Source organism: Meriones unguiculatus, chromosome 19 (genome assembly GCF_030254825.1).
Source record: "Meriones unguiculatus strain TT.TT164.6M chromosome 19, Bangor_MerUng_6.1, whole genome shotgun sequence".
Lineage (NCBI taxonomy): Eukaryota > Metazoa > Chordata > Mammalia > Rodentia > Muridae > Meriones > Meriones unguiculatus.
The window spans coordinates 32,051,734-32,068,086 of record NC_083366.1 but is presented as its reverse complement, the minus strand read 5'-3'; the positions used below and the strand labels follow the sequence as shown (position 1 = coordinate 32,068,086).

At 36.1% G+C, this 16,353-nt stretch overlaps 1 protein-coding gene across 6 annotated transcripts in view; it reads right to left on the bottom strand.

The window, feature by feature from the left end:
• The window catches only part of Arid4b (AT-rich interaction domain 4B), a 118,478-nt gene that overhangs the window by 22,589 nt on the left and 79,536 nt on the right, over positions 1 to 16,353 (bottom strand). For 4 of the 6 annotated variants that reach the window (XR_002476997.2, XM_060372491.1, XM_021652907.2 and 1 more), the window contains exons 15-17: positions 15,348 to 15,588; positions 14,367 to 14,536; positions 9,248 to 9,508 (exon numbers count right to left, since the gene is read on the bottom strand). Coding sequence is in view for 5 of the 6 variants with exons in the window: in XM_060372491.1 (XP_060228474.1) it covers positions 9,248 to 9,508; positions 14,367 to 14,536; positions 15,348 to 15,588 (672 nt within the window). In the remaining variant the exon portion in view is untranslated. The remainder of the gene's footprint in view (positions 1 to 9,247; positions 9,509 to 14,366; positions 14,537 to 15,347; positions 15,589 to 16,353) is intronic. The other 2 variants (XM_021652908.2, XM_021652909.2) reach the window with 2 other exon arrangements.

Sequence of the window (16,353 nt, the reverse complement as noted above, 5' to 3'; positions counted from 1 at the left end):
TGGAAGGTAGCTCAACAAGTAAGAGGTGCATGGACAAAGTCTAAGGGCATCTGCATTCACATACATATACCCACACAGAGACACATTAAGAGAGTAAAGACTTAAAAAAAATAAAGGGATCACATAGGATACTAATCATTTGTAACAGTTAGGAAATGAGGACCTAACTATCCATTAACAGATGAATGGATAATGGAAATGTGGCAGATATACATATATATAATAAAATTTTATCAAGCTATAAATAAAACCATTACATAAGCCAGAAAATCATTAAGTCAGAAATCACTATGATAAGTGAAATACACCAGGTTCAGAAAAAAACAGTTCACAGTTTCTCAGATATGCAGCTTCTAGACTTTCAGTTTTAGATATATGTATGCAGAGGTGTGAATGTGGATTATGAAACTAGAATGGGAATCATGAAGACATATCTTAATGGGGAGAGAAGGGTAACAATACATGTGAGATGAAATATGAAGAGGAGCAATGTGGGGGGGGGGGCAAAAGGAAGATAAAGGAGAGAATGGAAGCGGGATCCCAGTAAGAACAAAGCATGGGTGAAAATGTCATAGTGACTTCAGGAAAGAGAAATACAATATAGAGAATCAAGGTCTGCATTGTATTTCTCTTTCCTGAATCAAGGGTATACATTCCAATGTATATCGCACTGAGCAGATTCAACACTAGGATTGTATCAGCAACTCTCGGCAACAGGTTTTCAGATGAATCCTTCAGTGCTAAGTAATTACATTCCTCTTCATCAGTCAGCATGCTTCATGATAAAGAGGCTGGAGAATTATGACAGAAGCACCACATGACCTGCTGCCTGACACACACACAGCAGTCTTGTTGAGGTTCAAGCACAAACTCTTATAAGAAGGCGGCTCTCACACCTGTCTGCCTTTACCTGGACTTTCAACTACAAAGTACCAAAGAACAATAACTGGATTCTTCATGACAAAAAAAGATTCACCTTGGCAGGGCATAAAGGAGAGGACTATTATTGTCTTGTGTGTGTGTGTGTGTGTGTGTGTGTGTTTTTCTTCAATTCAAAAACAAATATTTAAAAATAAAAATAAATATTAAACAAATAGGTCTGATCATTTTAATTAAGGGGTACAGTTCAGTGGTTAAGCACTTCCTTGGCATGAGCAAGGCTCTAGGTTTGAGCCTTAGTAATGCAAAAAAAGGAAAAACAAACTGGTTAGCCTCAGCTTTTAAATTCCATTATTAGTACAATACATAATGATTAATCTTATACATAGAGCCTAGATAAGCATCTGATTTACACCTAAACTGCTAGGCAAAGTACATACACCAAACCTGAGAAGACAGCTACTGAAATTACCTAATACAAAGAACTCAAGATGTCTCGTAGCCTAGATTAAAATGGTCAAAATTTATATAAATAAACTTATTTAATACATACTTTATGTATTCAGCACAAAGTCACAACACAGCTCTTATCCACAAAGAGCATATACAATTTAACCCAGAAGATAACACAAGACAGTAATTTTAAAGTAACAATACAAACCTTCTGAAAGAAGCCATGTTGGATTTGACCGTTGTAATGTATTTTAAAATACTGACACATAGCTAAAGGAAACCATTCAGAGACCACTGAGTACTTGCTCTCACCAGAGAAAACCACAGATTCTAAAAAGCTTTATGACTTTTGTTTGGCTGTGTTGTTGGCAAATTATCTAAGCAATCATTTAGCAATAATAAAAGCAGAAAAATGTTAGTCTATAAAATGGTTATTATGCCCACCTCCACAATCTTTTGAAACTCAACATTTTTTCTTTTAAAGATTTATTTATTTATTTATTTATTATGTATACAATGTTCTGTCTGCATGTAAACCTGCAAACCAGAAGAGGGAACCAGATCTCATTATAGATGGTTGTGAGCCACCATGTGGTTGTTGGGAATTGAACTCAGGACCTCTGGAAGAGCAGGCAGTGCTCTTAACCTCTGAGCCATCTCTCCAGCCCTGAAACCCAACTTTCAAAGAAATATTGTATACACAATAATAATATATACTCAGCCATACCTTTATTTTAAAACACAAATTACATGCAGAAACTGATGTTTTAAAAATACTTTGAGGGCAGCTGGACATGGTGGTGCATGCTTTTAATTTGCGCATTTAGGAAGCAAAGATAGACAAGATTTCTGTAAGCTCAAGACCAGCATGGTATACACAGTGAGTTCCAGACCAGCCAGGGCTATAGAATGAGACCCTGTCTTAAAACAAACAAAGCAAAGCAAACCAAAAATAAAAGTTCAGAGCAAAACCAAGTCAATACAATTCTTAAAGACTACCTGAAATATATATAAACGTTATTACAAAGAAAAACCCCAAATGATCAGCTATTAAGTATCAAATTTTTAAAATGGAACCCAGTAATTATTTAAAATTTGTTGACAATATATTTTACATACCCCCCACACACACACTACTAAACCCACACAATGACATGAATGCTATTCATCATAATTAAGAATAACACAACAGAGCCAGGCATGGTGGTGCACTTCGCTAAGACCAGCACTTAGGAGATGGAGCAGGAGGAGCAGGTCATTTCAACTACACATGAAGTTCAAAGCCAGCCTGGGCTACATAAGAATTTATCTTCAGCACGACCTCCAAGAGAATATTAACAGCACAATGACAGAAACACAAATATTACAGCATTCTTGTATTTTAGGATTTGTCACAAGAAGCTCAACAGAATGGTATAGAGGTCATTCTAACAACAGCATTTCCTAAGGGTTCTCATGTTCGTGTGGGTGTACAGGCAGAGATAACAGGTACCAAGTGTGTACCAACATTAGACTGCTGCAAACAGTTAAGAGCTGTGCCCCTAATTGAACACTGTAATGTAGATACTAAGTTTTAAAAACATCCCCCAAAAGTTGAGTTTTTCTAATACCTGATTAAGTTTAGGAAATCGCACTTATGCTTACTTAAACAAAAAAACAGAAGACTTGTTGATTTGTAAATTATCATATGGAACATATCCAAGCGGATGTTTTTAAAACACCTGCCAATCTATAAAACTACTCAATGGAACAAACCCAGGTTTAGTTAACAGTCTGAGCTGAAAATACAAAGAAAGAGTAAGGTTCTCCAGTAAAACAAATAATGGAATTGTTCATCTTTTCCATGAAGTTGATGCTCATTTTCACTTGTACTCCTGAACCATGGTTAATTCAAAAGTCAATCTCTTCTAAAACAAGTTTACAGGCTTACAAACCATTATCAAATGAGGACCTTTAACTTTTCCAGAGTATTTGCTGTCTTTTTATCATTATTGCAATAATGTCAAAGCATAGACATAATGATTTTGAATGGTTTCATCAGTTCACTAATTCCACTGAATAAAATACACCACTGAAACAAAACAAGGGTAGACCAGTCTAGAAAAAAATAAAAAGAAAAAGAAAGAAAAACAGAAAAGCTAAGCTGAGAAGTAACAGTTCAGTAATTTTGAAAAGACAAAAGGAAAAATCCTAAGAAATAGGACACCCAATGAAATCTGTCTCTCAGTTGCTAGCCAGGAGACCAGCTCAGCATTCTGAAGAGGTGTATTCCTGAGCTCAGAAAAATTCATTATCTGAATCATGCTATTATGATTAGAAAAATACATAGAAAAAAACATAACAAACTACAAGAGCTACCAGAAGAAAAAATAAAGCAAAAAATAAAAGAGAAAACTTCCAACTACTTCCAAGAACTAAAACGAGATAATAAAGGGAAAAAAAGTAAAAGCAGGTGCAGCTGCTGCAGCCAGAACCTAAGCAAAGAGTACCATGAGAGGAGTGACGGGCTGGATGTGCCCTCACTGGTAAAGGAAGACAGGACGCCAAACCTACTCAGTGCTGTTAAGTACTAGTCTAGAGGCACGAGATGTGGGGCCAACCAAGTGGGCTTACCCAAAAATGAGAAAACAGGACAGATGCAAACAACACTGTCACACAGTTCATGGAATGATGCACAGAAATGGCACAACCAGATCTTGGAGGCTCAAGACAGAATTTTCTTTGAGAAAGAGAAATTAAGTGCATGTCTTAGAAGTGGTGGGGATAATTTGAACATACTAAGAAAATGGGCCCGTGTCTTTTACAACACAACATCTAGACAGTAGCATGACATTAATTTGTGACTAGAGGTGACAAACACACAGCATGATTATAGATGAAACCAGGAAGTTAGTATAAGTCGGTAAAAATTTTGTTTCAATTTCTCAATGATATAAAAAAAAAAATCTAAGTTACCTGCTGAAAGTGAAAAGGCAGAGTTTGGGGAGTGGGGAAAAATTAAAAACAATGTAACAAAGTCTGCTAAGAAAATAAGAGAGTGAACAGGAAAAAAAGGAGTAAGGGATCACTTTAAGGTTCACAATCACTAATTTCAGATATTAGCAGAGTGGCACATCGGTTTTGCTTCTGATAGAATCAACTGGTCAAGGAAAGGGTCAAGAAAGGAAGGGGTACTTGGGGTGCTAGTTGTTCTGTCAAGGCACTATAATCATCAACAACAGGAAAGAAAAGAAAAGTTACAGCTCAGATAAAGGGATGAGCAGTGGCCAAGAAAAGTACAACACTCAGGAAATCGAGGACAGAGGGGGATGAAAATCCATGGATTATAAATCTCACTGGAACAGTTTCCTTAACTGGACTAGAATTCTTTTCATAGGGACCATCTTCTTACTGGCCAATGCTGACCATAGTGTTTGGTATATAGTAGGCACTGAACTTCTGTCTGTGAAAGAAACCTTGATAAAAAGCAACTAAATGTGATCAGAAAGTAAGGCTGAATATGCCACCATCTTTTTAAAATTTTTTAGGCTTCTGTATGAAGTAATGGTGAGTAATCCCTTCAAATATATTATACTATATTATCTGCCTCTCCACATCTGCCCTACATGCAGTTTTTCTTTCTCTCTCTCCAAGGAGAAATCTATATACTTTGGAAATACAATAAAATACATAGCACATTTTTATTTAAAATAACATGATGTTATTAAGTATAATGCTATTTTCAGTTTTCTATAATTTATAATATAGAAAAGAACTAATGTTAGATATTTAAGAGCTTACAGTTAGCCAGGCACAGAGGTGCATACCAGTAACCCCAACAGTAGGGAAACAAAGGCAAAATTCCATGGCTATATAGCCAGATCCTGTCTCAGAAACCAAAGACCAAAAAACAGAAAATAAAATAAAATTAGTTAATTCAAGTTTTACAGTCAAGTACCTCTTCCTTATTCCACTAATGAATCAGTGTCAGTATGCTGTAATAAAGTATTCATATATTACATCACAAGCAAAGCTGCTGCAGAAATGGCTCAGTGCTTGTGCATACTACTCCCTGCAGAGGATCTGATCTCTGTTCCCAGCACACATCAGGCAATTCTTAACCCCCTGTAACTCCAGTTCTAGGAGATCCAATGCCCTCTACTAGCCTCCTACACACAAGTAGCATACACTCACACAGATACACATACACACACATAACAAAAATAAATCTTTATTTTAATAAAAAAAAAAAGAGGAAAATAACCTAGATAGTTCTAATATACCCAGTTATAAAACAACAAAGGGTTCACCTACCATGTTCAATGACATTTATGGTATGTTATTTGGGGGATGAAATAAAAAAGCTGTACTATATAACCAAGGCTGGCATCAACTCACAAATTTTCTGCCTCAAACACTGAGTACTAGGATTACATACATAGCATATATACTATATTTTCTAAAATCAATCCTATATTTATTATTAACGAGGACAATTAAGATACCTTTGCCAACAAGTTCTATAAAATATTAACATCACTAACATTAAAACACACACACAGCAGAGAGTCTCCCATTAAAACTAATTAGCGTCGGAGCTAGAGAGATGGTTCAGTGGTTAAGAGCACCGGCTGCTCTTGCGGAAGACCAGCGTTCTGTTTTCTGCACCCACATGGTGATTCACAACCATCTGAACTGTAGTTCCAGGGGAGCTGACTTCTGTAGGCACCACACACACATAAATGTTGGCAAAACACTTCACATATTTAAAAAATTGATTCTCCCTCCCAATTAAAAAATAAAGTATTATAATCTCTTCTTATGGCAGTGCTGCTACAGGTTAAACCTAGGGCCTACCACATGCTTAACAAATACTCTACCACTAGGAATGTAATTTTCAAGAATTTTACAAAGATGAATTTTTAAAAACAGTTAATTTCAAATTATTTAATTTATTTATTTTATTCATATTTATTTCTCTAAATTGAATGTTACTGTTGGAAGGATTAAAAATTATTCAAACAATGATTTAGAACACTCCAAGCATCCTATGCCTGGTGATTCTACATCATTTGGCAGTAATTTAATTCATAATCACTATATCAGAAAAATTCACTGCCACTATTATGTCATTTGTGATTTGGGCTCAAGAGCTCGAAATTTCCTTAAATTTAAATAAAATACTTTTAATCTTGTTTTATCAAAAAAATAATAATATTAAATGTAATCTTTGTTTAAAATGTTTTGTAACTGTAAACTGGGATATGAACAGTATTTAAATTTATACATCTTAGAATAATAAAAAATACATAAATCAACAAAACTTTTAAAAACTAAGATATTCTTACTTCCTTGAAGGAAAATTCTCCTTACAAGAAGATTCAGATAAAATATACACATAAATGGCTCCATACAAAATTTCTTAAAACGTCCTCATCATGAAGCATTGACTGCCAACAAAGCCATTTTCATGAACCTCTGCATGTGAAGCTTCATTTCTTAAATGATAATGTAGATAAGAACAGTGGAGACCCCTAAAGTATAGGAAATAACTGAAGAGCTGATAGTGATTTGTTGTAGTCCCCAAGGTCAGTTTTAGACATGAAAGAACGACAATAATAATAATAGTTTTTGCTGGTTTATCAGTAAGATACTCTTTGGTAATTCCTGCAGAGAACAATAGCAACAGTGTAATGCTCACTAAAAGGAGGCTGATTGTTAGTGTACTGAAGTATAGTCCTGTCCTCTATGCTGCAGAAGTATGCAGATCTACCCCAGAGGTCTTCATCGAGATTGTTAGGTTCTTCTTGCCCAGTCCTTAGCACAGAACTGCTTGAGGTCAGAACAGCCAGCATCCATCTTAATAATATAAGCATGACTTGCTGGATCAGGTCTCGCCTTCCTTCCTGTGTCATTACAAATCTGAATGCCCTAACTTAAAAGTCTTCCTTGCTTTCTATCAGTTTCAAAACTGAAACACTGGATATTCTTTCTGCCTTCTACAACCCAAATACTAACAGGACTATGCTTTTCTTTATTCAATACTTCCTTAAAAATCAGATAACCATGATGGTTTTAGTGGTTTTGTAAAAAGTTACATTTAAATTGTGAAATAATTTCCTCTGTGTCCTATTTCTTATGTTTTTGCTTAGGAAGGCAATTAATAAAGAGAATCAAGCCCTGCCTGTTGTGAATTCTGAACAATGTCTAAATTCTATTCATAAAATTTCAAGCATTTGATATAAGCCAAGAGGAAAGATTGCTTCCATGTGGAAATCAGCAAAGCACCTAGGAATGAAGTACAGAAAGGACAGCTGGAAGACAGCAAGCCTCTCTGCTGTGTGGTGGTCCTGAAGCTGGGCTGGCTCAGCCTTCAGGCTCCACTGTCTACACTTAAGTTTGCATGCACCTGAGGGAGGAACAAGACCACCTCAACAGCTTTGTTTAGTAAGATGAAAACCGCTCAAGACTAAAACAGAACAAAATATTCCCACGGAAGAATCTGAGGTTTCTAGTATCAGCCAGCTTGTCGATGAATGAATTGCCTTACAATAAAGACAGAAGAACTAACAGCTGTGAGAACAAACTGCACTCAGGGGTATCGTGTACCATCTGGCAGTCTATGCTTCAGAACAAGGACACTTCAAAGCACAGGTAAGAAGATATTCTTAAATCCAAACCTTTACTACCGTATTGACCAGAAATCCAGTCTCTGAACTATCTACCTGACTTAAGTTGCAGTATTCTTCCTAGTGTTATAACAGTCATATGTGTGTGTGTGTGTGTGTGTGTATGTATGTATATGTATACACACACATACCTATGTAAGTATAACATTACAATTTTCTCAAATTAGAAAGGCAGTCAGATTAGGTCACACCTGTAGAATTTCCTGCCATTACAAAAGAATAAAAGGTGTGCTACTAAGAAATGGAGTGTTTGAAATGTTTTCTTAAAAGGTCCCAAACCTTGTAAGTCCTGTGCTTGTGTACATGTGACAGCAGGGACTGAACTGAAGGGCTCACAGTGCTCACTGGGTACTCCACCCATCAGCCACACCTCTTACTCAAGAATAAATTTAACTATAAAGCCTGACCAGTGAATAAAACTAAGCCTACTTTCAAGCCCTCATCATCACAGGCTAGATTTAATACATATAATTTCATGTGACAATAAGCATACCAAACTTAAAAGAAGATACTGTTAAAAGACAACTAAGTGGTTTCTCTTAAAAACTAGCTTCTCAATTTTGGATAAAACTGAAACAGTCTCTTCAGATAAACTCCCCAAAATTATGCAAGATAAAATCTCAAGTCACTGACCACATCTACATCCAGACCTCTGCTTTGTCTCTCATTGCCTGGACTCAGGAGCAGTGGGCAGGTGTACTTTCTCTCAGCACACTTGCTACTGTTTCCAGCTATGGTTTCAAAGATACAAATAAGTCCCTGAGACTTCTGAAAAGGTAGTAAAGTAGCTGCTGATAATAAGGTCTTTTAAAAATCGGTGATGCTTCTTAAGAAAGTCCAGCTTTGAAATCCTTGCCTACTGAAGGGTGGTGTGAGGACTTAGGAAGACCACACAGAAGAGTGTAGGGATTTAAACTGGAAAAGCAAGCGGCCTGGTAATGATATGATGAAGTCAAGAAGTGAAACACATTATCGGAGTGAGGTTTTTCTATCATTTCATTCCAGCATATGCTCTATTAATCTATGCCTAGACCTATTTTCTAAACATGTCTGTGAAGTGCTGAAAACAAGAAGTAGGGTGGTAGGGTGTCATTAAGTGAGGTATTTACATGCTAATAGCGTGGTATGTTTAATGTTAATGTGATTTCGGTTAGAATACTAGTAAGTCTGTAATGCGTTATGTAAGTTTTAAATAGAAAAGTATTTTAGAAGTGTTTGTAATAATCACTAGCTGAAACTCAAGTTACCTCACATTCCATCCGCAGTAATGCACCAAGTAAAGGACCTCTCCACCTTCGACATCAGAATCTTTTATACTAGCTTCATACATTTTTTGATTTTTCCCTCGTCCATACCGCACTTGGACTTTCATGCCTGGTGGGTAGCACTCAAACTCCTCTTCTTCATTGTTGTCATCATCTTCTTCATCCTCGTCTTCTTCCTCGTCTTCTTCCTCCTCCTCTTCTATTTCTTCATCATCTTCATCTTCCTCTTTATTGGTTTCATCTCTTGAAAGGTTTAAAAAATTGCAGAGTTAATAAAAGTTACTTCATATGAGTTTCAGTTCCAAACCACATATACCGATAAAAATCGTGGCTGTGATTGTTCCAGAACAGCGGGTTCCATGTGTATAAAATGCTCTGAATTTCAATTTAGCATTAAAAACTAAAACCTGTATGAGAGGACAAGTGTCAGAAATATATATTTAGAGGAAAATGAAGAAGCAAAAATAAGTCAATTAATAGAAATTTCCTGCACTGCAATCCTAGGGAGGATGAGGCAGGAGGATCAAAGTGAATCAATGCGAATTCAGAGGCCAGTCCACGCTACCTAAAAGACCCTGCTCAAATAATAGATAAAGAGACAGAGACAGAGAAAGAGATTAAAATGACTGATTTCCACCATTCATTGTGTTGAAAAACAGGAAACGTGTATGGCTGACTAACCATTCTCTCATGTTTTACCACTCAACGTAAGCACACACAAAAAATACTTCAATGCCATTTTCTAACTAAAACTTTTCCCAGAAAAAAACCAACATAAGTATGTTTAAAACAAAAATATTTACTAACTGATGGAGACTCCTAGTAATGTTAAGACATGTTCCAACCAGATCCTCAAATGTTGAGGTAAATGCAATATAATTTTAACTTTCACAGAGATTTCTTATTATGGCCACATGAATATCACATCTATCTATGCAACTAATACAATTTCTCCTCTTTACCAGACATTTACTGAACTTTCCTGCCATAGATTCTTTCAACCTGAAAGTTTCTTAAAAAAAAAAAAAAAAAAAAGAAATATAGAAAACTGAAACACTAATCATCCTAGTACAAGCACGAAGCTACTTTCAATTTCTCAATACCACATAGTTTCTAAAAGTGGGTATTTGAGTCCCTTCCCCCCCCCACCCCTTTTAAATTGAAATTTTGAGACAAAGTCTCATTATGTAGACAAGTGGGCTTGGAACTTGTGATCCTCCTGCCACAGCCTAGAGTTCATCACCATGTCAGCTTTCATGGTCTTCTTACATCCGCCATAAATCTGTATTGAAAAGGTTAAGAAAATCTCCAGTACTGAATCTTTCCAACCAGTAGTTTTACATAAATAAATTTCAATATGTGTTTTATTTAGGCAGTCTATCTACTTTGCAACTGCACTATCAACATGTCTCTCTCACAAAGGATCTATCACTTCAAAGTTGGAAATGTGTAATTATTAAAAAAAATAGACATAAAAAAGCCCCTTCAGTACTAATTTCAGCTTTACATTTTTTCATAAATTTTTTTTCAGTGAGAACATGTCTCAGCTATCATTTCTAACCACATCATTACATAGGTAATGAGAAAATTTAACAGATACATGGAATGAAAAATGAGTTCACAAAGGTACCAAATCTATCAACTTTGAAGTGGCAGCTCATGCCCTTAATCCTAGGGCTCAGGAGGCTGAGCCAGGAGGATCTCTAGATCAAGGGTAAGATAATAAGATGCTGTTCTTGGAAACACAAAACCAAAGAAATAGGTAAAGATTCCAGGTACACTCAAAGTCAATTAGTATTTAGAAATCTAGGCCTAAATGTCAACAGTTTTAATCTGAAATGAGGATTATGAACTATTATTCAACAAACATTAGCATTTCTATCATGAAGTATTTTAATTATCCAAGATAACCACAAAAAAGTCAGATATGACATTATAATTATCAAGAATAACATTAAGCGAATGTGCTATTTATATAATACACTGAAACTGCTTGGAGAGTTCTCTGAAAAAAATACTACTTATTTATGTTTCAGGATTACATCCTAGACATCTGAGAACAAACATGAAGAGCATGGTACAAAGAAAAGAATGCTCAAAAGCAAATCAGAGAAAATACCAAATCATACATCAAATATTACACTGTGCTCACTGGATACTTGCCACTATTATTAGACACAAAGACAGTCCTGCAAATGGTTGAGGAAATAGAACACTGAAAGCTGTAAAATAGACCAATCAAAAATTTAAAAACTTGTACTTAAAGGTCAATCTCAGACATAAACTAAATAAAATTTTATTAAACTACACACTGCAGTTCAAAGAAGCAAACATCATAAATACTGACAATTAGCCAATGAAAACTGCTCTGTTTTTTTCAACAGCATCACTAGGAAATCCAAAAGTAAATGATGAACATGATGGAGCATAAAACACCCAGAAAGACACTTGCTAAAAGTACCAATTTCATAACCAATACACTCATAAAGAACTAAGCTGAAGCACACATACACATGTATTTATCTTTTAAAAATCATTGTGTTGATCTATGTTTTGTATTAAGTACAGGAAAAGTATGGAGGTCAGAGGGCAGTTTTGGGGAGTTGGCTCTCTTCCCATTGAGTTCTGGGGCTCCACTGCTGGCAATCAGATTTGCAGGGCAGATGCTTTTTCCCACGGAGCAAGCCTGGTAGCCCTGATATTACTTCCTTTCTGAAGAACAATAATGTTTGGAAAATAAGCTATGTCAAAATAAGTTTTCACCTGAGTCAAAAGAGAAATGCCATATTTTCCTAGTTCGATATAACTACTCTACTCAGAATGTAAGAAGAAAAAGAAGCCACAGTATAACAAACACGCAGCTGGACGCAGTGAAGCATGCCTGTCATCCCAGCACTCCAGAAGGCAGAAGTAGGCAGATCTCTGTGAGTTCAAGGCCAGCTTGGTCTACAAAGGAGTCCAGGACAGCCAGGGGACACACAGAAACCTTGTCTCAAACACCAAACACTCTCATGCACACACATATGTGTACACACACACACAAATATGCACTGAAGAGCAAATTACCAGGCCGAGCATCTTAGAAGTATTATCCTTTTTAACCTCCTATACCCACCCAGACTATGGAGTTAGGACAAAAGAAATTCTTAGTGGTGGCCAATCAGGAAAAGCTTATATACCAAAACAAACAAACCCAAAACAACAATGTATTTATTTTTATAATTGTAAATATTCTGATAAAACTAAGAAATTAATTACAGTGTCTGCCTTTATCTGTAATTTTGCTTTCCCCAGTTAAGTTACCCACCATCATCACTATTAGTTAAGAAAAAATATTGAATAGAAAACTCCAGAAACTGACAATTCAGAGTTTAACTAGTGTGTCATTCTAAGTAGCATGATAAAATCCTGCACTGTCCTGCACTGTCCTGCTTCCCTCTGCCAGGAACTGGCCATCCCTTTGTCTGGCAGCCAGGCAGTACAACAGCGCTGGGAAAGAGGCAGCAAGGCCAGATAATGGAAGGGCAGATGAACTCTAGTTACAGCAGGGCATATAAAATATACACAGCACAATCATGACACCGCACATACAGTAAGTGCCCCCCCAAGATTATGCTGCCTAATGTTGTCATAGCCACTTTAATCTCTGTAAGGATACTTTTTCATGCTACAAACAACAATGAAATTGCCTAGCAACAGTTTCTCAGAACATACCTGTGGTCAGACAACATGACTGCACTTTTAATAGTCATTTTCTTTGTGTATTTAAATAATATTAAATATAAGTACTCAAAAGTGGTATGAACAGTCATGCATTAATAAAATGTGTCACTGTACAAATATAAGTATACTTAATATAAATCTAGAGGCTAGTTTTCCACATGCCTAGGCTATGCAGTAATGTTTACATGACCAGGGCTGCCTTTATCATCAATGTACAAGCCACAACTTGTACACATGAATATTCAAAGTACACAGAGAACTTATACAACTAAGAAGTTAAAGAGACTAATGAAACTTTAAATAGAATTGACTCACTATTTATTATTACAAGGACCAACTCGGAAACTTACTAACAGAGAAAAAGATTTACTACAAGTATCTGTGAACAGTAGTAAACACTTGAGACACTGCAGCTCTCAGATGCTTAGCTGAAAGCTGCACAGGAATTTCCTCCTGAAGTGGAAGTCTGCAGTAGGAACGCTTCTAATATTCTCTACAAAAAACGAAAGCCAGACAGCACACACTGCTTCTCTACTCAACTGCACCTCTCACTGTCCTGCTTCGTATTTCCAGGAGTGTGACAAGCCCTACCTTTGTATTGTTTTCTTCTATATTTCAGAAAGATAACATGATCAATATGCTTCAGGTAAAAAAAATTCCAACCTTTATTAAGTTTCTGAACTGGAATAATCTCCAAGACCAGTAAGGTATCCTTCAAACATTATATACACAGAGAAATATAACAAAATATTTTTAAAAAAAAACATTTCTTACTATATTTACCTGGGAATATTTAGTTTTATTTTTTCTTTCCCTATTCATAAATCTTTAAAATGCTAAAATGAAAACAAAGTTGGTTGTACCTTTTAAAAAAGCTACCAGCACTACAGATGCTTTTTCTTTTTTAAATCTCAGAGATGAAAACCAAAGATTACCTACAAAGCCAAAAACCCACCAGCAGACATTTAAGTCAACATTCCCAAGTAGCCAAATCAAGTTAATATTACTGATCACACACAGCCAAAATGGCCCCCCACACTATGCCTGCTTAAGATACACACACAGCCTCGGACCTCACAGCCAGTGTCATCTTCATGAGTCTTATCACCCAGTCAAGAACAGACCACAGTGCAATAAAGACTATTCCCTCAAGAAAACAGTTTATGAATTTCCATGATGAGAGCAAGAATAGATCAAAAAATCATGATCTTTTCCACAATTTGTATTAACGAGGGTCTCTGAAGGAATCATTTTTTATTAACAAATGCAAATGACTCTTCTGTACTTCATCAGTCAAATCAATTTAGATTGAAACGTTCACAAGAAGAAATGAGACTATATCCAGCGAAAAGCGCCATAACCAAAGCAAATGTCTTACCCAGATCGTGCTTGTTCTTCTTCAGCATCTACCTCTGTGCTGAGGGACTCCTCTGCTCTAGTTGTGTCACAATCTTCCAAGTTTTCCTTTTCTTCTAGTTTCTTAATGCTAGCTTCTTTTTCTTGATCAGACTGTGCAGGTATAGATTCTAATAAACTTTTTTTAGTTCCCTAAAGAAAGATCAGAAGAACTAAAGCAACAACAGTAAAAACTTGAGCCTAAATAATGATCCTAGCTGTTAGTAACAGGAGGTGCCAACCAGTATGATACAGCTATTGCTACTGATAAAGCCAGAATATTCTAAAGAAACTCTTGCATTTTATTATTTTATTTTGTTGTGGTTTTTGGTTTGGTTTTTTTGTTTTTGTTTTTTGAGACAAGGTTTCTTTGTGTAACCTTGGTTGTCCTGGACTCACTTTGGTAGACCAAGCTAGACTCAAACTCAGAGCAACTACTTGTTTCTACCTCCCTAAGTGCTGGGATTAAAGACACTGGCCACTATGCCCAGCTACCTTTTAAAGAATATATGACATAAAAATACCTAAAACTCTGTTTCAATAGTTTCTATAAAAACTTTTATAAAGCAACATTTGAGGGCTGGGAATATAATTGAGTAGAAGAGTTTGGAATCTGGGCTTAATCCTCAGCAAATACAAAAATTAACGAATGCCCTTAACAAAAGATGCAATTAAGGGCTGGAGAGATGGCTCAGAAGTTAAGAGCAATGACTGCTCTTCCAAAGGGCCTGAGTTCCCAGCAACAACATGGCAGCTCCGAACCACCTACAATGAGATCTGCTGCCCTTTTCTGGCATGACGGATCACATGCAGGAGAATACTGTATACATAATAAATAAATCTTTTTAAAAAGATACTATGAAGTATACTACTGCATAATAAGCTAATAAATTAATTTGAGAACTTTATAAAAGATTATAAAATATAGCAAGATAACAGATGACAATTAACAGTATGAGGTTACCAGAGAGGGTTTGATGTTTTCTTTTCTTTCACTCTCATCCTCAGCAGGTGTCTCCTCTTTTGGTATCATGTTCTTACTATCTTCCACATTTACTTCTTTGATCTCTGTCTCATTTTCTTCCTTAACTTTTATTTCTTTATTTTCACAATCTTTACACGGCTTGTTAAGAACTTTCTCTGGCAATGCCATCTGAAAGTCAATATTAGCTGACCTGCAGTATTCCTCAAAGCCATATAGGTACCTGGAGACATGCAGAGATAATACATTTGGTGAGAAACATTCCAATATAATACTGAACAGTGTGTGGGGCTGCTTTGGTTTGTTTTCCTTTGGTTTCATCTTTGGAGGTGGCCTCAAGCTGGACTCAAGGTGAAGCCTCCTAGGGGGTCACAGGTATGCATTTCAATGCCCAAGCTACAGAGTTGTCATTTAATACGAATTCATGTCTTAGGTTACATTATCACTTTAATGTTTTCTAACTAGTTCTCCCCTGTCTTTAAGTGAGGAAAAGAATGATGTAACCCTAAACGACTTGACCATCCTATCTCAGCCTCTCAAAGTCTAGGACATGGGTCAAAATGCTCAGATTCCTCACTTTTTCTAAAACACAAATAAAACATTTTATCAAATAAAATAAATCAGTTTTTTAAAGTCACAAGTAAATGAGTGGGGCTGGAAATAATCATTCTGAGTAAGGTAACCCAGACCTAGAAAGACAAAAATTGTATGTTTTTCTTGTCTATGGATGTTACTGTCCAATCTTTAGAATATGTGTATTTCATCTGGAATATCCACAAAGGTCCAGTAATTATTAAGGGATCACAGGAAGGGCCATTTAAGGGAGGAGGTAAAATACACTTGTACCAAAGTTTGAAAAGGAATCATGGACAAGAAGGGTTAAACTGGTGTGAAGAAGTGAAGGGTATATTGGAAGAAGGAATGGCAAACAGCTAACCCCAAAGACATTTTGAAAAACCATTACCCTCTATCAGGGCACAAAGCCCCA